The sequence below is a fragment of the Salmo trutta genome, chromosome 33, assembly GCF_901001165.1.
Source record: "Salmo trutta chromosome 33, fSalTru1.1, whole genome shotgun sequence".
Lineage (NCBI taxonomy): Eukaryota > Metazoa > Chordata > Actinopteri > Salmoniformes > Salmonidae > Salmo > Salmo trutta.
Genome location: NC_042989.1, coordinates 9,487,370 through 9,510,652, shown reverse-complemented (window position 1 = coordinate 9,510,652; position 23,283 = coordinate 9,487,370). Strand labels below are relative to the sequence as shown.

The 23,283-nt window shown below is 40.5% G+C and overlaps 1 protein-coding gene across 1 annotated transcript; it reads right to left on the bottom strand.

The window, feature by feature from the left end:
• Window positions 1-27: 27 nt before the first annotated feature.
• Window positions 28-21,657, bottom strand: LOC115172355 (sorting nexin-6-like). The gene is made up of 14 exons (XM_029729730.1): window positions 21,608-21,657; window positions 21,402-21,452; window positions 13,501-13,605; window positions 12,764-12,874; window positions 12,341-12,462; window positions 12,000-12,123; window positions 4,283-4,378; window positions 3,564-3,669; window positions 2,599-2,674; window positions 2,442-2,481; window positions 2,142-2,228; window positions 1,828-1,987; window positions 1,388-1,473; window positions 28-1,130 (listed from the first exon to the last, which is right to left on the bottom strand). The coding sequence occupies exons 1-14, from the start codon at window positions 21,611-21,613 to the stop codon at window positions 1,077-1,079; spliced, it is 1,224 nt and encodes a 407-aa protein (XP_029585590.1). The 5' UTR covers window positions 21,614-21,657; the 3' UTR covers window positions 28-1,076.
• Window positions 21,658-23,283: the final 1,626 nt, after the last annotated feature.

The window sequence follows — 23,283 nt, the reverse complement described above, 5'->3', positions numbered from 1 at the left end:
ATGAAAGAAACAACCTAGTACAAGCAGTTTAAAAAGTGGCCATCATCTTTTTATTCAACCATAATACGAACAGTCGAAATGGAGTTTAATATGATATTGAAGGTAGTTTTCCATTGGCTTCCCCTGGCTTTTCTTCCATGTTTCTCGGAGTCATAAAAGATACAAAATTAAAAATGTTTACAACTAGATAGATGGACAACAAATAGCCTAGTCAAAACATTTCATGAAATATGTTCAGGACGGTTCTAAGGTAAACAGTATCATTTATTATTAATATTTTCATAATCATTTTAATCATCATCAGTACAACCATTTGTTTCAGCATTTCCCCATCTAAATAAATGGAAGCTTTGGTCACAGAAGGAAAAAAAAAATTCATATACAGAGCACTTAAAAAATAAAAAAACTGGGGAAAAACAAAAACGTATCCATTTGTTTTCTTGTTTTCTTTTTTTTTTTACAATACTTGATAGGCTTACTCTACATTAAGGCAAACATACTGAAGCATTACTTGTCTGGAATGAAAAAAGAACAGAACTTGTATGAAATTACTGAAAAACAAAAGTATTAGTAAAGATTAAAACAATCATTAGCAGTACAGTGAGAAGTGATACAACATGTACAAGGCTTTTAGTGACAATACACTTCAATAATAGTAAGAATGAGCTCAACTTGAACAAAGTAACTGAGCAGCATCACTTAAAGTTTTACTGAAACTATTGGCCTCAAAGATTACACTAAGCAAAATAATAACAAATAATCAATCTGGACAGACATGACGTGATATAGATTGGGAGAAGATTCTCATGGAAAATTATGATTGTTGTTAACAATGAAAAAGTTGACGTGATTTAACAAAGTTATAGGTTCTTGTGCTGTGTGGATATTGCAGGTATTCCACCGCGGCTTCCTCACGTTTGAAGGGGGGTTGTGGGTGGAGTTCGGTGTCTCTGGTGATGACTACGAACAGACATCCTGAAAACAAACTGACCCCAGATATGCTCTCTTTTCCATCTTCTCAGTGAAGACCAGACCAAAGCAGGGAAAGCTCTGTACAGTGAACCTTCAGTAAAGATCTAAGTGTCTCCTTTGAGGACCCCGACACAGCTTTGCAATAATTGTAAATTACCCTGTGGAGAGGTAGCGAGAAAGAGGATTAGCCTAAACCTGGGGAAAAAGCAGTTTTGAAAGTCAGAATTATTTTAAAAAATGTAACTAGGCAAGTCCGTTAAAAACAAATTCTTATTTAAAATGACGGCCTACACCGGCCAAACCCGGAAGATGCTGGGCCAATTGTGCGCCACCCTATGGGACTCCCAATCACGGCCGGTTGTGATACAGCCTTGATAGAATCGCTAATAGACAACCATGTATAATAAAAAATGACCTTAGCATGTTTGAGTTCCAGTTCGGCAAGTTCCACCAAGTTCTTTCTGAAGGCTGCTACTCGTCTCGTCTTGAAGTCTATAAGCTCTATTCCGGAATGGCAGAACATTATCAGATTTACCCCTCTACATCCCTAATCTGGTTAAGCTTCTCTTACATGCAAAACTTGGGACTCTGATTTCATTTTCAACAGGGAGGGATACTTTTTGGAAAAGTATGAAATGCCTTGAATTATTAATACTGCTAAAAAGGTCCAATGCAGCGGTTTTTATCTCAATATCAAATCATTTCTGGGTAGCAATTAAGTACCTTACCGTGACGGTTTTAAATTAAAATCGTCAAAAATAAACAAAAATAGTTTCTTAGCAAAGATCAATTTCTCAAGCAAGAATTTAGCCAGGACTGTCAAAAAAATATATGTAAAGAAAGTGGAAAAAGTACCTTGCTTTGCGGACTCTGTGATTTTCTCAAACTTCTGACAGCACACCTGCTGGCTGGTCTCTGCCTGAAGCACATCTTTGTTCTTTGCCCTGGCTTTGTCCAGAGCTTTGTTTGCGTTCTCGTAATCTACCAGGGCCCTCCCTCGTCTGTACAATAGATCCTAAAGAAAAGCAGATTCCATAGAGCACATTAATACTAATCTAAACACTACAACACTGTCTGATAAAAATGCTCAGATAAAACCTCTGATAAATGACCAGGGTATCTAATCATAATTGATTGATGATTAAGAAAAGCAGGGTCAAGTTAGGTACCTTAGCAGCTTGTGACTCCCTGAGATAATACTTCAATAAGTCGGCAAGTTTCAGGTCCTCATCTGCAGCCACTCGAGCCTCTATTTTCTGTAGAGGAAGGGACACCAGTAGAAACTTGTGAACATTAGACAAGATCTACATTGCGACCAATAGATAGCTCATCACCACATGTCTAGATTTTGGCTATAATGTACATAGTTACTGACCATAGCCTATGCTTCGGTGTTCATAGCTGGTACACAACAAATTGACAAAATTGTGTCACACATAGAACACAATATTAAAAAGAAATCAACATACCCGTGTTTTCTCAAACAGCTCAGAAACTTTCAAGAAAAATCTGGAAAACAGTAAATTGCATTTGAGTTACTATAGTTTCTAGATTATATTTTGGAGTTATTATAGATTATTGGCAGCAGACAATGTATGGAGAGAAAAGGGGAAACTTTTTGCATACTTGCACACATCTGTGGAGTCCTGGGTTCCTAAAGTGTACAGTGTGGAGGCGATTCTATTGATATCATCTGCAGCACCTTCAACAGAGGAACTCCCCATTAGATCACATTATATTTCAAATAAGAGCTCAACCCCCATACTCACACACACATAGATGGTCAGTCAATCATGTACAAAATATATCAATAAAATGCAAGCAAACATCTTTTAGAAAATAAACTACAATGATAAAACATCTGCAGCAGGACAATTTCAAATATGCAGGGAGTCACTTTTCAAACACAGTATCATTTTTTAATGCTGTGGAAATGAGGTAACATACATACATACATAGTAGTTCCTACACAAAGCTGAGGACATGACAGATGTATTGTCTGATTCTTGGGAATGACAGAGGACTAGATTTCTGAGGGGAATTTGTTTCCTGAAGCTGTCAAAGCAGGATTGAGGTGTGAAAAAAACTAGCAGAACATTTTCTTTCTTCAAAAGATTAAAGGGAACCTCATGGCTCTTACCTGTTAAGATATAAAAATCTGGACCAAAAAAATATGGCTACAAAAAAATACAGATAATTTACAAGTTATTGTGCTCATCCCAATTTTTTTTTAGGAACATGACAAGGAATTGAGTCGGCTGTCATCCCCAACATTTTAAGACTGACTGACCCAACTACAAATAAACAAACAACTTACCCATTTCCATATTTGTCAGCGAATTAATATAAAACAGAAAATAGACGTAAAATACAACGCACACCACAAGGACAAACAGGCTGGTTTCCACAAACATTAAAACATGATACCAAAGTGACTCAGATCCCACTCAGCAACAGTTCACAGCAAAAACGGCATTTCAATACTTTCAATTGGAATTACTCAAATCAATCTCAATAACTGATTAAAATCCATTTATATAGCAGACAGCTTACCTAGCACGTGGAGATTACGAGCCAGTGAGGAGACTTACTTTTGTGAGACCTGATCATTCTATCAGATTTGGAGGAGGCATCTTTGACACGATTATGGTACTCTAAAAGGAATGTCTTCTCATGCTCAAAGAAATCATCTACATCCTGAAATCCAAAAGACAATTATGTCAAACTTAAATACACGTACTAATTGTTAAAGAATAAATACAAATCTGAAGATACAGATTTTGACAACGGCATTTATAGAAATGTGAGCAGCATTCATGATGCTGAACAATGTTTTTCGACCAATGCGTAAGTCGCAAAATACTTATGTTGTGATTTCATTCAAATATAAAACTCAAAGCAAGTTCAATACCCATTTACTTGGCTGAATGGTTGACACCGAAAAGAGTGGAGGAATGGTTGACACCGAAAAGAGTGGAGGAATGGTTGACACCGAAAAGAGTGGAGGAATGGTTGACACCGAAAAGAGTGGAGGAATGGTTGACACCGAAAAGAGAGGAGGAATGGTTGACACCGAAAAGAGTGGAGGAATGGTTGACACCGAAAAGAGTGGAGGAATGGTTGACACCGAAAAGAGTGGAGGAATGGTTGACACCGAAAAGAGTGGAGGAATGGTTGACACCGAAAAGAGTGGAGGAATGGTTGACACCGAAAAGAGTGGAGGAATGGTTGACACCGAAAAGAGTGGAGGAATGGTTGACACAGAAAAGAGTGGAGGAATGGTTGACACAGAAAAGCAAACCCAACTGACCTTCACCCCTGCCACTAACACGCCGTCTGCTGACTTCACCACATTCTTGAAGAAATCTTCCATCTTCTCCCTCTTGTTTTTGCCTCGTACACTCAGCTGTGAACAAAAGAGGTCAAGTAAGGACAAACTGACAATGATAAAACTAAGACAAGGAAATGGCATATGCTTTCAGGCACATTCGACTAGCCTTTTGAGTTATCTAAAGTTAAAAGAAATGAGAGTGAGAGCTTGTCTAATAACATTTCCACAGCTACAATCGTCACCAAAATACAGTCAGGTTAAAAATGATTGGCACCCTTCATAAAGATGAGTAAAAAAAGACTGTATAAATCCCTTGCATGGATAACGGCACTGAGGCTTTTTCTAAAATGTTGTAAGAGATTAGAGTATATATTGGGAGGTATCTTAGACCATTCCTTCATACAGAATATTTCCAGATCCTTGATATCCTTCTTCTGAGCGTATGGACTGCCCTCTTCAATTCAAACCACAGTTTTCAATGGGATTCAAGTTCAGAGACTGAGATGCCCATTGGAAAATGTTGATTTGTGAATTTTGATGTGTGTTTGGGATTATTGGCTTGCTGGAAGATCCATTTTCTGCCGACTAGCAGAGGCAGACAGATTTTTGGCTAAAATGTCCTGGTACTGGGTGTTCTCCAAACAGCTTCTATCTCAAGGCCATCAGACTGTTAAATAGCCATCACTAGCCAGCTACCACCCGGTTGCTCAACCCTGCACCTTAGAGTCTGCTTCCCTATATACATAGACATGGAATCACTGGTCACTTTAATAATGGAACACCAGTCACTTTAATAATGTTTACAGACTGCTTTACTCATCTCATATGTACAGTTGAAGTCGAAAGTTTACATACACCTTAGCCAAATACATTTAAACTCTGTTTCACAATTCCTGACATTTAATCCTAGTAAAAATTCCCTGTCTTAGGTCCGTTAGGATCACCACTTTATTGTAAGAATGTGAAATGTCAGATTGAATTATTTATTTCAGCTTTTCTTTCATCACATTCCCAGTGGGTCAGAAGTTTACATACACTCAATTAGTATTTGGTAGCATTGCCTTTAAATTGTTAAATCTGGGTCAAACGTTTCAGGTAGCCTTCCACAAGCTTCCCACAATAAGTTGGGTGAATTTTGGCCCATTCCTCCTGATAGAGCTGGTGTAACTGAGTCTGGTTTGTAGGCTTCTTTGCTCGCACACGCTTTTTCAGTTCTGCCCACAAATTTTCTATGGGATTGAGATCAGGGCTTTGTGATGGCCACTCAAATACCATGACTTTGTTGTCCTTAAGCCATTTTGCCACAACTTTGGAAGTATGCTTGGGTCATTGTCCATTTGGAAGACCCATTTGCGACCAAGCTTTAACTTCCTGACTGATGTCTTGAGATGTTGCTTCAATATATCCACATAATTTTCCATCTTCATGATGTCATCTATTTTGTGAAGTGCACCAGTCCTCCTGCAGCAAAGCACCTCCACAACATGATGCTGCCACGCCCGTGCTTCACGGTTGGGATGGTAATCTTCGGCTTGCAAGCCTCCCCCTTTTTCATCCAAACACAACGATGGTCATCATGGCCAAACAGTTGTATTTTTGTTTCATCAGACCAGAGGACAATTCTCCAAAAAGTGCAATCTTTGTTCCCATGTGCAGTTGCAAACAGTAGTCTGGCTTTTTTATGGTGGTTTTGGAGCAGTGGCTTTTTCCTTGCTGAGCGGCCTTTCAGGTTATGTCGCTATAGGACTCGTTTTACTGTGGATATAGATACTTTTGTACCTGTTTCCTCCAGCATCTTCACAAGGTCCTTTGCTGTTGTTCTGGGATTGATTTGCACTTTTCGCAGCAAAGTACGTTCATCTCTAGGAGACAGAACGCGTCTCCTTCCTGAGCGGTATGACGACTGCGTGGTCCCATGGTGTTTATACTTGCGTACTATTGTTTGTACAGATGAACGTGGTACCTTCAGGTGTTTGGAAATTGCCCTCAAGGATGAACCAGACTTGTGGAGGTCTACCATTTTTTTCTGAGGTCTTAGCTGATTTCTTTTGATTTTCCCATGATGTCAAGCAAAGGAGGCACTGAGTTTAAAGGTAGGCCTTGAAATACATCCACAGGTACACCTCCAATTGACTCAAATTATGTCAATTACCCTATCAGAAGCTTCTAAAGCCATGACATCGTTTTCTGGAATTTTCCAAGCTGTTTAAAGGCACAGTCAACTTAGTGTATGTAATCTTCTGACCCACTGGAACTGTGATACAGTGTATTATAAGTGAAATGTTCTGTCTGTAAACAATTGTTGGAAAAATTACTTGTGTCATGCACAAAGTAGATGTCCTAACCGACTTGCCAAAACTATAGTTAACAAGAAATGTGTGGAGCGGTTGAAAAAGTTTTAATGACTCCAACCTAAGTGTATGTAAACTTCCGACTTCAACTGTATATACTGTATTCTATTCTACTATATTTTAGTCAGTGCCACTCCGACATTGCCCGTCCTAATATTTATACATTTATTTTACTTTTAGATGTGTGTATTGTTAAGATACTATTGCACTGTTGGAGCTAGGAACACAAGCATTTCGCTACACCCACAATACCATCCGCTAAATATGCGTATGCGACCAATAAAATTTGATTTGAATTAATGATGATGTCGTTGACCTTAAAAAGCGCCCCACGACCAGTGGAAGCAAAATAGCCCCATAAAATCAAAGATCCACCACCATATTGTAGAGCTGGTATGGGGTTATTTTCCGCATATGCATCCTTCTTCAACAACAAACCCACCCCTGGTGTGCGTGGCTAAATAGCTCTATTTTCATGTCATCTGATCATAGCACCGGTTTTAATCCAAGTGCCAATGCTGTTTAGAAAACTCCAGGAGTTTATATTAGTTGGATGAATTGAAAATTGAGCTCTTGGGCCACGCACACCAGGGGTGGGTTTGGTGTTCACACACCGCTCGCCCATATGACAACATACATGTGGTCTGCGGCTGTGAGGCCGGTTGGATGTACCGCTAAAATCTCTAAAACAATGTTGAAGGCGGCTTATGGTAGAGAAATGAACATTAAATTCTCTGGCAACAGCTCTGGTGGACAGAGCTTAGTCAACATGCCAATTGCACGCTCCGTAAAAACTCGAGACATCTGTGGCATGGTGTTGTGTGACAAAACTACACATTTTATTGTCTCTAGCACAAGGTGCACCTGTGTAATGACCATGCTGTTTAATCAGCTTGTTAATCATGCCACACCTGTCAGGTGGATGGATTATCTTGGCAAAGGAGAAATGCTCACTAACAGGGATGTAAACAAATTTGTGTTAAATTTATTTTTGAGAAATAAGCTTTTGTGAGTATGGTACATTTCTGGGACCTTTTATTTCAGTTCATGAAACATGGGACCAACGCTTTACATGTTGTGTTTCCATTTTTGTTCAGTGTACATGCTTTTACTGGTTGGTTCTCCTCTGTGTCTTTCCCACTTAAACACCCACACGCTCAGCAACACACAGCCCCCAAATGCCACCCCCTTCCATTTTAACTGTTGGATTTTCAAATACAAACAACCAGAGGTCTCAACAAAATAAACACTTGAGAGAACCAATCAATGCCTCTCCTCAATTTCTAAGCGAATATTGCATTTACAATGCTCTCCTGTCCAAGATCAGTGTGCCACAACTCTCCCTGCACTGTGAGTCATGTCAGCCAAGCTAGGTAAAACCACAAGTGGATCTTCCAGCAAGCCAATAACCCCAAGCACACATCAAAACAACAAATAAATGGTTAATTGACCACAAAATCAACATTTTGCAATGGCCATCTCAGTCTCCGGACTTGAATCCCTTTCAAAACCTGTGGTTTAAATTGTAGAGGGTAGTCAGTCCATAAGCACAAATGAAAAATATCAAGGATCTGTATGGAGGAATGGTCTAATATCCCTTTCAATGTGTTCTCCAATCACATCAAACATTTCAGAAAAAGACTCAGTGCAGTTATCCTCGCAAAGGGAGGGTGCCAGAGTATTGAAAACAGGCATGCCAATAATTTTGACCCATATCTTCTTTAGAAAAAAAGATTACTTGTTAAACAAAATCTCTTTCTCTGAGCAATTTAGGATTTACTCAATGTCGCAGGAGAGGATGGCTGCCGTTTTACGGGCTCCTAACCAACTGTGCTATTTTGTTTGTTTTTAACTTATTTTGTACATGTTGCTGCTACTGTCTCTTTTGACAGAAAAGAGCTTCTGGATATCAGAACATTGATTACTCACGTCGAACTGGACAAAGATTTTTTATTTAATAAGTCCGACGAGAAGGATATACTGCTTCGCCGGGACCAGGCCCAAATCCCCGTCATTTGCGTGAAGAAAAGACGGAAATACAGGGGGCGGAGATCGGGGGGTGCCTTGTGAGAATTCGTCGGTGAGTGGGAAACCCGCCTGCCATCCATTCTATCGACCAACATGCAATCACTGGAAAATAAACTGGAGGATCTCCGTTCGAGATCGTCCTACCAACGGGACATTAAAAACTGTAATATCTTATGTTTCACCGAGTCGTGGAGGAACGACGACACTGATAATATAGAGCTGGCTGGGTTTTCCGTGCATCAGCAGAACAGAACAGCTAAGTCTGGTGAGATAAGGGGTGGAGGTGTGTGTCCATTTGTCAATAACACCTGGTGCGCGATGTCTAATATTAATGAAGTCTCAAGGTATTGCATGCCTGAGGTAGAGTACCTCATGATAAGCTGTAGACCACACTCAACGAGCTGTATAAGGCTATAAGCAATCAAGAAAATGCTCATCCAGAAGCGGCGCACCTACTGGCCGGGAACTTCAATGCAGGTAAACTTTAATCCGTTTTTCATCATTTCTACCAGCATGTCACGTGCAATCAGAGGGAAAAAAAATTACTCTAGACCACCTTTACTCCACACACAGAGATGTATGCAAAGCTCTCCCTCGCCCTCCATTTGGCAAATCTGACCATAATTCTATCCTCCTGATTCGTGCATACAAGCAAAAACTAAAGCAGGTACCAGTGACTCGCTCAATACAGAAGTGCTCAGATGATGCGGATGCTACAGGACTGTTTTGCTAGCAGAGACTGACATATGTTCCAGGATTCATCCAATGGCATTGAGGAGTATACCACCTCAATCATCAGCTTCATCAATAAGTGCATCGACGACGTCGTCCACAGTGACCGTGCGTACATATCCAAACTAGAAGCCATGGATTACAGGCAACATCCGCACCGAGCTAAAGGCTAAAGCTGCCGCTTTCAAGCAGCGGAACACTAATCCGGACGGTTTTAAGAAATCATGCTATGCCCTTAAACAGGCAAAGCGTCAATAAAGGACTAAGATTGAATCCTATTACACCGGCTCTGATGCTTGTCAGATGTGGCAGGGCTTGCAAACTATTATGGACTAGAAAGGGAAACCCAGCCGCGAACTGCCCAGTGACGCGAGCCTACCAGATGAGCTAAATGCCTTTTATGTTCGCGTCGAGGCAAGCAACACTGAAGCATGCATGAGCACCAGCTGTTCCGGACTACTGTGTGATCACGCTCTCCGATGTGAGCAAGACCTTTAAACAGGTAAACATTCACAAGGCCGCGGGGCCAGACGGATTACCAGGATGTGTACTCAGAGCATGCGCAGACCAACTGGCAAGTGTCTTCACTGACATTTTCAACCTCTCCCTGACCAAGTCTGTAATATGTTTCAAGTAGACCACAATAGTCACTGTGCCCAAGAAAGTGAAGGTAACCGCCCCATAGCACTCACATCGGTAGCCATGAAGTGCTTTGAAAGGCTGGTCATCAACACCGTCATCCAGGAAACTCTAGACCCACTCTCACTCACATACCACCCCAACAGATCCACAGATGACGCAATCTCAATCGCACTCCACACTGCCCTTTCCCACCGGGACAAAAGGAACACCTACAGTACCGCATACTCATTCTAGGGTTTTTCTTTATTCTTACTATTTTCTACATTGTAGAATAATAGTGAAGACATCAAAACTCCTTCAAGACAGTTGGAAAAGCATTCCAGGTGAAGCTGGTTGAGAGAATGCCGAGTGTGCAAAGCTGTCATCAAGGCAAAGGGTGGCTACTTTGAAGAATCGCAAATATATTTTGATTTGTTTAACACTTTTTTGGTTACTACATGATTCCATATGTGTTATTTCATAGTTCTGATGTCTTCTCTATTATTCTACAACATAGAAGAAAAAAAACTTTAATGAGTAGGGGTGTCCAAACTTTAGACTGGTACTGTATGTGAGAATGCTTTTATTGACTACAGCTCAACATTCAACACCATAGTGCCCACAAAGTTCATCACTAAGCTAAGGACCCTAGGACTAAACACCTCCCTCTGAAACTGAATCCTGGACTTCCTAACGGGCCGTCCCCAGGTGGTAAGGGTAGGCAACAACACATCTGCCACACTGATCCTCAACACTGGGGCCCCTTAGGGGTGCATGCTTAGTCCCCTCCTGTTCAAACACGACTGCGTGGCCAAGCACGACTCCAACACCATCAGTAAGTTTGCTGACGATACAACAGTGGTAGGGCTAATCACCGACAACGACGAGACAGCCTATAGGGAGGTCAGCCACCTGACAGTGTGGTGAGCAAGACAAAGGAGCTGATCGTGGACTACAGGAAAAGGAGGGCTGAACAGGCCCCCATTAACATCGACAAGGCTGTAGTGGAGCGGGTCTGGAGCTTCAAGTTCCTTGGTGTCCACATCACCAACAAACTATCATAGTCCAAACACACCAAGACAGTCATGAAGTGGGCACGACAACACCTTTCCCCCTCAGGAGACTGAAAAGATTTGGCATAGGTCCCCAGATCCTCAAAAAGTTCTACATCTGCACCATTGAGAGCATCCTGACTGGTTGCATCACCGCCTGGTATGGCAACTGCTCGGCATCCAACCGCAAGGCGCTACACATGGTAGGGCGTACGGCCCAGTACATCACTGGGGCCAAGCTTCCTGCCATCCAGGACATATATACTAGGCGGTGTCAGAGGAAGGCCCAAAAAATTGTCCAGTCACCCAAGTCATAGTTCTCTCTGCTACTGCACAGCAAGCGGTACTGAATCGCCAAATCTAGGTCCAAAAGGCTTCTTAAGAGCTTCTACCCCCAAGCCATAAGACTGCTGAACAATTAATGAAATGGCCACCCGGACTATTTACATCAACCCCCCCACCCCTTGTTTTACACTGCTGCTACTTGCTGTTTATTATCTATGCATAGTCACCTTACCCCTGCACATTGACTCGGTACCGGTACCCCCTGTATATAGCCTCGTTATTGTTATTTTATTGTGTTACTTTTTATTACATTTTTTACTTTATCTATTAAGTAAATATTTTCTGAACTCCATTTCTTGAACTGCATTGTTGGTTAAGGGCTTGTAAGTAAGAATTTCACGGTAAGGTCTACACCTGTTGTATTCGGCTCATGTGACAAATACAATTTGATTTGATTTGTATTCGTTTAAAATAACAATTTCAAAAACATTGGAGCATGCAATATAGCTCAGTATTTGTATTATTTCTTTTAAACAGTCTTTTTTACTCATCTTTATCAAGGGAGACAATACTTTTGGACCTGACTGGAAATCTAAATCCTAAATTGGTCATCTCAACCCCACTTACGTCTTGGTTGTACTCTAAAAAGACATGGAAGTTCATGTCTTTCCTTAAGACAGGATGGGCAGCCACACGGCAAAGAAACACTTCATGCATCGCCACGGTCTTCTTGAAGATAGCCAAGTATTCGCTGAAACACAGATATAGCCAAAGATATGAACCAATGGCATTCAGTACATCCAAGTATCCCAACCAAACCATTATAATGAAACACAAAAACAATGTCAGAGCAACATGGGTCGTGTCAAGTAGGCACGAAAGGTTATAAAACACAGAGAGCATGAAATGAGGTTGTACTATCCTAATTCTTTTTTAATGTGACCTAATGAACATGACCATGAACTCACGCTTCAAGTTCCTGTTTCATTTTGGTGAACTCTTCCTTGGTCATGGAACCTTCACCTTCCCCCAGTTTCTGTAACTTCTCTCTGGAAGCATCGAAGTCGGGTCTTGGTGGGGCAGGGGGAATCTACAATTCAACAAATCACAGTTAAATCAGCAGTTTCTTGAAAATGAACATCAAGCTAAGTTCATTACTCCATGACACCAGACAGTTTTAATGAGAAAGGGAATTGACAATGAATAATTTAGTTGTTTTCTAAAACCCTGAAGTTTATTAGCCAATCCTAAAAGCCAAAACAGTCATCTCCCAAATCGCACCCTATTCCCATATAGTGCACTACTTGTCAAAAGTAGTGCACTATATAGGGAATAGGGTGCCATTTGGGACACACACACACAGAGTACCGTGGATGGCGCTCAGTACTTACAATGTAGCCTGCATACTCCTCATTCTCCACAAAGGAGTCATGGAGCCAGATGAACTCCTCATGCTGCCTTACCACTGAAAACTCATTCTGCTTGAAGTTAGGAAGAGTGCTCTGGAATGTAAAACAAAATAATAGGAATCAGACGTCAATCATAGAACACATTATACTTAAAAACAGAGCCAAATACAGAATAGAGTATTTCTCTATGGCTCTTTTGAAAATATCTTCCTGACAATTAGAATGTGCAGCTCATTTTTAAATAAAAGGGGGAAAAACAGGACCTGATCATCTCAAGACAGTGACCAACCCCTTTGAATCATGATTGAATTCCTTCCTTCACAAGAGTCCTTGAAACATTATAAAAGCAGCCGTAAAAACAAATAAACCCATGACATTATGAGGTTACACTTTGACAGTGACAGGAAATGAATGACTATTGGAATTCTCTCTGCATAGAAAATTAAGTGGAGTGGAATGCCATCATGCAGTTTCTTAACCTTAGATCTTCATTTGCCTTCTATGAAATCAACAAAGCTTATTTTGCATACATGCACACTTATTTTCAGAAGACATCATGAATGTGGAGATAAGACGACTGCTGAGGAGGAACATAATTGCAAGTCATGTGACATGAGTCTCGATTCACACAGCCATAAAAATGCACATTATTGGCCTTTCATTTGCCAAGTGCCAGGGCAAACAGGAATAAATATTGACAGGTAGCTAAACTCTCCTACCTTGGTATGGACAGTAAACTTAACCTTGTCCCGCTCACTCAATGCATCAGAAATGTCCACTTGAAGTGTTGCATCAGTTTGGAGGTCAACATTGACTGCTCTAGGCTGCAAAATATTGTAACGGATATTGTATTTAGTGACAAGCAAATGACAAAATCACCATTCCCCACTAGCTAGCTCTGTCAAATAACATCTTGGCTAGTCTGATTAAATCAGGCTGTAATACACAATTATTTGGTATATACAACCTGACACTAATGCCTGCAAAATCATGTAAATATTCCTTAAAAGCCAGAATGTTAAATAAAATGGTTATATAAACTTCCTCTACCGGTTGTCTGTGCGGTTTGTGTGTAGATCGCTGCTCTAAATTTTAGACCGAATATCCACAGGAAAGTATTGTTTACCCAACTTTATAGAGAGCCGGTAGGTATATGGTTCAGAATGCCAAGCGAAACCAGGCAACGCTCATCACCTGGCCAATACCATCCCTATAGTGAAGCATGGTGGCGGCAGCATCATGCTGTGGGGAAGTTTTTCAGCGGCAGAGACTGGGAGACTAGTCAAGGTCAAGGGACCTGAATACTTTCCAAATGCACTGTAAAACATTTACATTTACGTCATTTAGTAGACGCTCTTATCCAGAGCGACTTACAAATTGAAGGTAGAAATATGCTATATCTTTCTTATGCATATTTGGGTATTATTCTACACACTGGCTATTATTGTAATGAGTTCCGCCTCTAAACAAGACCATATTTGGTTGGTCAGGACCAGACCAAATCTGAAATAATAATAGACGTCTATGTTTCACAAGTTTGGACATCACAGTACAATACAGAACATTATACTATACTCTAGTGTGCTTTACTGTACTCTTTACTGTAATGTACTGTTCTCTACTGTACTGTGCTGTTCAAACTTGTGAAACATAGACGTCTATGGTTGGTTCATATTTGGTCCGGCCAGGGCGGACTGACCAAATTTCAACATCCATGGACGTACGGTGTTGGTTGGTGCTCAGTGGGTCAGGATACCTGTTACAGTAAATGGAAAGAGGGTTGGTGGTAGGTGCAGTTAGAGCAGGGAGAGGTGACGTTAACGAGAGAGGGAGGGGTTGTCCAGACTTTTCACAGTCCTTCTTTGACCACCAGATGACGGAAAGAGAAAGAAAAAAAAACGTATGAGCTGAACATAACAGTATGCCAGAGGAAGGGAGGACAGCAGCAGTTATCCCAACTGTGGTTTGTGACTACTATGATTTTTACATTGTAGCCATATCAATTGCCGCAATTCTGTTCCGTTTAAATCACTTAATAATTCATGATCAAACTTGATATCAGTAAAAACACTAAATTACTAGATCTAACTTTAATTGTCATTTCTGTGAACTTTCATTATCCTCCCTCATGAGGAAGAGAAATTAGAAAATATCTTAAAGATGTGGGTTTTGGTAACGGAATTACAAAGCAGAAGGCAATTTTTCTTACACTACCGTTCAAAAGTTTGGGGTCACTTAGAAATGTCCTTGTTTTTGAAAGAAAAGCTCATTTTTTGTCCATTAAAATAACATCAAATTGATCCGAAATACAGTGTAGACATTGTTAATGTTGTAAATGACTATTGTAGCTGGAAACGGCAGATTTTTTACAGAATATCTACATAGGCGTACAGAGGCCCATTATCAACAACCATCACTCCTGTGTTCCAATGGCACGTTGTGTTAGCTAATCCAAGTTTATCATTTTAAAAGGCTAATTGATCATTAGAAAACCCTTTTGCAATTGTGTTAGCACAGCTGAAAACTGTTGTTCTGATTAAAAAAGCAATAAAACGGGCCTTCTTTAGACTAGTTGAGTATCTAGAGCATCAGCATTTGTGGGTTCGATTACAGGCTCAAAATGGCTAGGAACAAATAACTTTCTTCTGTAACTCTTCAGTCTATTCTTGTTCTGAGAAATGAAGGCTATTTCATGCGAGAAATTGCTGAAGATCTCGTACAATGCTGTGTACTACTCCCTTCACAGAACAGCGCAAACTGGCTCTAACCAGAATAGAAAGAGGAGTGGGAGGACCCGGTGCACAACTGAGAAAGAGGACAATTACATTAGAGTGTCTAGTTTGAGAAACAGATGCCTAACAAGTCCTCAACTGGCATCTTCATTAAATAGTACCTGCAAAACACCAGTCTCAACGTCAACAGTGAAGAGGCGATTCTGGGATGCTGGCCTTCTAGGTAGAGTTGCAAAGAAAAAGCCATATCTCTGGCCAATAAAAAGAAAAGATCAAGATGGGCATAATAACACAGACATTGGACAGAGGAACTCTGCCTAGAAGTCCAGCATCCCGGAGTCGCCTCTTCACTGTTGACGTTGAGACTGGTGTTTTGCTTTTCTTTCAAAAACAAGGACATTTCTAAGTGACCCCAAACTTTGGTAGTGTACATTAGGAAAAGTAATTCTCCAAAACGAAATATATAAAAGTGTTCATATTAGTAGGCAGGGGTCTTAACTTTAACATGATTGTGTTTTTAATATCGTTTAAGACTTTCTGTTAGACGTTTTCTAAGACCCTATTCTATCTGTTTGACCAGAAATCAAAGCCTTATTCCTAATTTTTAGGATGGAAAATGGTTTACAGATTTATATATGCCTTAATATCTAAAAAATATAGTCTCTTCGCTTTCATTTGACATCCTCCTAGGAACTCAACATGTTGGTGATCATACGTCCTTTTAGATGGAAATGCCATTTCATATCGGATATTCGGTCTCATCTCGTCAATAGCTATTGAGCCAAGCAAGCCATGACAATATAAATATGCACTGAGTGTAGAAAACATTATGAACACCTGCTCTTTCCATGGCATAGACTGACCAGGCGAATCCGGCTGAAAGCTATGATCCCTTAATGATGTCACTTGTTAAATTCACTTCAATCAGTTTAGATGAAGGGGAGTAGACAGGTTAAAGAAGGATTTTTAAGCCTTGAGACAAATGAGACGTGGATTGTGTATGTGTGCTATTTAGAGGGTGAATGGGCAAGAAAGTATTTAAGTGCCTTTGAACGGGCTATGGTAGTAGGTGCCAGGTGCACCGGTTTGTGTCAAGAAATGTAACGCTGCTGGGTTTTTCACACAACAGATTCTTGTGTGTATCAAGAATGGACCACCGCCCAAAGGTCATCCAGCCAACTTGACACAACTGTGGAAAGCATTGGAGTCAACATGGGCCAGCATCCCTGTTTAACGCTTTTGACACCTTGTAGAGTCCATGCCCTGACAACTTGAGGCTGTTCTTCCATATGAATAAGGTGTTCTTAATGATTTGTACACTCCAATACAGACCCCTTGACTTTTTCCACATTTTGTTAAGTTAAAGCCTTATTCTAAAATGGATTAAATATACAATTTTCCGCAGCAATCTACACACAATACCCCATAATGACAAAGTGAAAACAGTTTTTTGGAATTTTAGCAAATGTATTAAAAATGTAAAACAGAAATACCTTATTTACACAAGTATCAGACCTGTGAGACTGGAAATTGAGCGCAGGTGTCCTGTTTCCATTGATCATCCTTGAGATGTTTCTACAACTTGATTGGAGTCCACATTCAATTGATTGGAGATGATTTGGAAAGGCACACATCTGTCTATATAAGGTCCCACAGTTGACAGTGCATGTCAGAGCAAAAAGCAAGCCATGAGGTCGAAGGAATTGTCCATAGAGGTCCGAGACAAGATTGTGTCGAGGCACAGATCTGGGGAAGGGTACCAAAACATTTCTGCAGCATTGAAGTTCCCCAAAAACACAGTGGCCTCCATCATTCTTAAATGGAAGAAGTTTGGAACCACCAAGACTCTTCCTAGAGCTGGCCGCCTGGCCAAAATGAGCAATCAGGGGAGAAGGGCCTTGGTCAGGGAGGTGACCAAGAACCTGATGGTCACTCTGATAAAGCTCTAGAGTTCCTCTGTGGAGATGGGAGACACTTCCAGAAGGACAACCATCTCTGCAGCACTCCACCAATTAGGCCTTTATGGTAGAGTGGTCAGACTGAAGCCACTCCTCAGTAAAAGGCACATGACAGCCCGCTTGGAGTTTTCCAAAAGGCACATAAAGACTTTCAGACCATGAAAAACAATATTCTCTGATCTGATGAAATCAAGATTGCACTCTTCGGTCAAAATGCCAAGCATCACGTCTGGAAGAAACCTGGCACCATTCCTACGGTGAACATAGTGCTGTGGGGATGTTTTTCAGCGGCAGGGACTGGGAGACTAGTCAGGATCACGGAAAAGATGAACGGAGCAATGTACAGGGAGATCGTTGATGAAGTCCTGAGCGCTCTGGAGAAGGTTCTCAGACTAGGGCGAAGGTTCACCTTCCAACAGGACAACCCTACGCACAAAGCCAAGTCAACACAGGAGTTGCTTCGGGACAAGTCTCTGAATGTCCTTGAGTGGCCCAGCCAGAACCTGGACTTGAACCCGATCTAACATCTCTGGAGAGACCTGAAAATAGCTGTGCAGCAACGCTCCCAATCCAACATGACAGAGCTTGAGAGGATTTGTAGGGAAGAATGGGAGAAACTCCCCAAATACAGGTGTGCCAAGCTTGTAGCGTCATACCCAAGAAGACTCGATGCTGTAAATTGCTGCCAAAGGTGCTTCAACAAAGTATTGAGCAAAGGGTCTAAATACTTATGTAAATGTGATATTTCAATTTTGTATTTGTAGCTAACGGTAGCAGGCTATTCAACAAATTTGACATCTGTTGTTAGCCACGGCTGTCACCTGTCTAACAGCTGATCACATCATGCAATAAGGAATTACTGCAGAATACCAATAATACAAATAGCTGCCAAAGGTGCTTCAACAAAGTACTGAGTAAAGGGTCTGAATACTTCCAGTACCAAGTTGACACACCTACTAATTTAAGGGTTTTTATTTTTACTAATTTCTACAATGTATAATAATAGTGAAGACATCAAAACTATGAAACACATAGAATCATGTAGTAACCAAAAAAAGTTGAATCAAAATATATTTATATTTAGAATCTTCAAAGTAGCCACCCTTTGCATTGATGACAGCTTTGCACTCTTGGAATTCCCTCAACCAGCTTCACCTGGAATGCTCGAGATCCCACATATGCTGAGCACTTGTTGGCTGCTTTTCCTCTACTCTGCGGTCCAACTCAACCCAAACCATCTCAATTGGGTTGAGGTCGGGTGATTGTGGAGGCCAGGCCATCTATTGCAGCACTCCATCACTCTCCTTCTTGGTCAAATAGCTCTTACACAGCCTGGAGGTGTGTTGGGTCATTGTCCTGTTGAAAAACAAATGATAGTCCCACTAAGCGCAAACCTTGATGGGATGGCGTATCGGTGCAGAATGCTAATGAAACCCTCTGCAGCAGACATAACTCTGGGTCTTCCTTTCCTGTGGCGGTCCTCATGAAAGCCAGTTTCATCATAGGGCTTAATGGTTTTTGCGACTGTACTTGAAGAAAATGTTTAAGTTCTTGAAATTTTCCAAATTGACTGACCTTCATGTCTTAAAGTAATGATGGACTGTCGTTTCTCTTTGCTTATTTGAGCTGTTCTTGCCATATGGTCTTGGTCTTTTACCAAATAGGGGTACCTTCTGTATACCAACCCTACCTTGTTACAACACAACTGATTGGCTCAAACGCATTAACAAGGAAAGAAATTCCATAAATTAACAAGGCACACCTGGTAATTGAAATGCATTCCAGGTGGCTACCTCATGAAGCTGGTTGAGAGAATACCAAGAGTGTGCAAAGCTGTCATCGAGGCAAAGGGTGGCTACTTTGAAGAACCTCAAATACAAAATATATTTTGATTTGTTTAACTTTTTTTTGGGTTACTACATGATTCCATATGTGTTATTTCATAGTTTTGATATCTTCACTGTTATTCTACAATGTAGAAAATAGTAAAAATAAAGAAAAACTATTGAATGAGTAGGTGTGTTCAAACTTTTGACTGGTACTGTATGTTAATGTGATATTTCAGTTTTGTATTTGTAATAAATGTGCAAACATTTTTAAAAACCTATTATTGTTTTTTCATTATGGGGTATTGTGTATACAATTCAATAAATTTTAGAATAAGCCTATAACGTAACAAAATGTGGAAAAAGTCAAGGGGCCTGAATACTTTCCGAAAGGCACTGTGCATGAATTGGATTTAAATCTTAAGAAAAATCTAAAATTCACATAAAAAAGGTATCGCTTGTTCTTCATCCTCCCCTGATTAAGAACCTAAAATGTTCATGTCATGCATGGCACGCTTGGGTCAATAGCTATTGACGAGAGACAACCGAATATCCAATAAAACTAACTTTACCTCGGTGCCAAACCAAACCATAAACCTACCGGCTCTCTAAGAAGTTAGGTAAACAATACTTTATTTGTCTTAAATTTTGAGCAGCTGAAGGACAAACCGCACAGACAACCGGTAAGTTTCAATGTCATTTTATTCAACATTCTGGCTTGTAAGGATCATATACATGGTTTTGTAGGCATTGATGTCTAGCTGTATACCAAATTATTGTGTATCACAGCCTGATTAATCAGACTATATGTATTGGCTTACTAGCCAACTCAGAAGCTGTGCACGTCCTAGCCCATTCATAGATGCTAACTACCTTTAGTGCCTATTGATGAAGGTATCTTCTTCCCCTGGACTTTTGTTATTAAGAGCCCCGAGGCATGCTCTAAACATGAACACGTATCGCTTGCGGTATGGTTTTGGAAACATATCTTTCATATCAGCAAGAACTAATAATAAAAATGAAACAAAAGTTCAATTACTACACACCTTTAATAGGGTTAGGATTAGTGTTCCCACACGGCATGTTTAAGGAAAGACAGGAGGGAACAGGCGACCACCTCTGCTAGTTATCTATCTAGCATGCTCCGAACACCTGTGTGAAACGGAAGAAGGCCGCCAGAAACTTGTAACTGAAAAATACTGTCGGCTGCAACTGTGATAAAGCAGGCTAAAACAGTGTACAGTAAGTGTATATTTTGCATGTGTGAAAATACCATTATGAAAAAGACTGCAGTATGCTTCAAATACTGCATACAAAATAACTTTTTTTTTTACTACAGTAATTTATCAGTGTAACTGCAGTTCAACTGCTGTGCATCGCAGTTATTCTGCAATTACTGCATCCAAAATACCACAGTTGACTGCACTTTCAAAACTGCGAATATTTTTGGTAAGGGTTTGATGTGATATGAAAGTAAAGAGCTTTATGTTTCTAGAACCGTATCGCAATTGATAATCGATTCACGTTTAGATGGAGTATTTAGCTGTTTTGGTTGCCAGAGCCGGTCTACCTTTGAAAATAACATAAGGTATGACACTCTAACAAGGTATGAGTAACTTTACATTATTGGGCTATGCACTTCCTAGCTTAGCTAGAAAGCTAGCTTGCAAAACAATAGCAGAAATCTAATAAATGTGCATAGGTCCATGGGTCTGTTACTAGTTAGCAATGGCAATAGAGTTAATCATACAGTGAGCAGTTAAAAGAAGCTTATGTTCATTGTTAACAAGAGGTAACTAACGTAAGCTAGCTAATGGATTGTAACGGTTGCCAGCTAGCTGGCCAGCTAGTAGGAAGTCAACTGACTCCTGATGTGGTCAAGCTGGCTAGCTTAGCTAAAGTAGCTACCTATTCAACAAATTTGACGTCTGTTGTTAGCCACGGCTGTCACTTGTCTAACAGCTGATCAAATCGTGCAATAAGGAGTTACTGCAGAATTCAAATAATATAAATAGCTGATCGAACTGTTAAGACCAATACAAATAAGATAAATATTTGTATTTAAAATCAAAGGGAAAAAAAAAGGCAAAAAAAAAAAACTTACTCCTCTGTCCTCCTCGGAGAGGAAATCGGGACCATCGTCCAGCCCTTCTTGCTAGGTAAACAAAAGACGGCGTCACACAGGATGCATTAGCCACATTAACTTTCAATGGGCAAATCATCGTTTATTGATGAATGTGTCAGATGATTGCGACATATAAAATAATAAGGTGCGCTAGCTAGCTAGAGTAAATTGTGTGTAACACCTACCATCATGGCTGCTGCGGGTGGAATAGTGAGGAAGTCGTGTGACGGTGGGATCTGAGAAGGTGGAGCCAAAGTCAGTAAATAGTGTGGTGGAGCTTTCAATTCAAACTTTCAAGTGGGGCCAAGAGTAGCCACTTCACTAGTACTACTAGGCTAGGCCCTTCCAAATATTTTGACTCACAATTTCATCCCAACACATTCACAAAACTATTAAAAAGGTTTAAACATCGTCATTAGTCCTTTGGGGATTAGATTTGCATTTGCAGCACAAACCACCAATTTGTGACCTTGGTTAACCCCCTGAATCTGTAGGTAAGCTATCATGTGATTTAGATGAGGCCATTGATTCAGAATCAACCGCAAAAGGCATTCCATAATTCTTTGAATTGCATTACTTTTCCCCTAATTTAATTGTGTGTTTTTCCCCTCCATTCAACCAGGTCGTCAGGTGTATTAAGAAAACCTGTATTCAGAGGGTTTATTGTAGTCTTTCGTCCGTGTGGTACATTACCATAGCTCATATATATCAATTGACCTAATATACTGTACTGTATTTTGTAAGAATAGAATAGACATAAATCTTCTGGCTACTGATCTGCCTCTCTGCCTACCACCCCGCAGAATATGAACTGAACAATGTGTGTTGGTTAGAAACGTCAATCTGACAGTTCAGAACAGCTGACCCCAAGTTATATCAGTTCTGTTGTGTTTGTTATAGAAGAAGCTGGGTGTGGGAAGGGGGGAAATAGAATCAAAGAGCTATACTCTCAGTCTTAAGCGAAGGGGGAAAGAGGCTTGTGCTGGACCCTGTCGGCACACTTGAAGGCCGCGTTGAGACAATTAATTATCCGTGACCCAAGCCCTGCTCAGATAATCCCTACCATTGTGTCGCTGAGTTGTCGTAGTGCTGCTGCAAATGTACATTGTCCCAGGGGTGTCAGCAGTCATAATGTAAGTAACCGAATTTATGTTCCTCGAACTCCCTTGAATGCCTCTTTCAATCCAACATTCATATACTGACTATCTCTGAAACTCACTTAGATAACACCTTTGATGATACAGTGGTAGCAGTACATGGTTATACCATCTCTAGAAAAGACAGGAATGCCAATGGACGAAGTGTTTCTGTTTATATTCAGAGTCATAGAGTATCTCATGCCAAATGCTGTTGAAGTAATATGGCTACAGGTTCACCTGCCTCACCTAAAGCCTATTCTGGTGGGAAGTTGCTATAGACCACTAAGTGCTAACAGTCAGTATCTGGATAATATGTGTGAAATGCTTCATAACGTATCTGATATCAAGAGCGAGGTATATTTTGTGGGTGACCAAAATATTGATTGGCTTTCATCAAGCTGTCCACTCAAGAAAAAGCTTCAAACTATAACCGGTGCCTGCAACCTGGTTCAGGTTATCAGTCAATCTATCAGGGTATTTACAAACAGCACAGGAATGAAATCATCCACATGTATTGATCACAACTTTACTAATGCTGCAGAAATCGGCTCTAAACCAGTATCCACATCCATCGGATGTAGTGATAATAAAGTATCCATATCTAGGAAAACCAAAGTTCCAAAGGCTGGGCCTAGTGTAGTGTATAAGAGATCATACAAGAGGTTTTGTAGTGATTCCTATGTTGAAGATGAGAAACTGAAAAATTATATGGTTGAGCGGGA

Excerpts from the sequence above, each read along its gene's own strand:
- LOC115172355 (XM_029729730.1), bottom strand. Across the intron at positions 12,875-13,500 it reads AGTTTACTGTCCATACCAAG|AGCACTCTTCCTAACTTCAA; the intron begins GTAGGAGAGTTT and ends TTTACATTCCAG. Across the intron at positions 1,131-1,387 it reads TGGAACTCAAACATGCTAAG|GGTAATTTACAATTATTGCA; the intron begins GTCATTTTTTAT and ends ACCTCTCCACAG.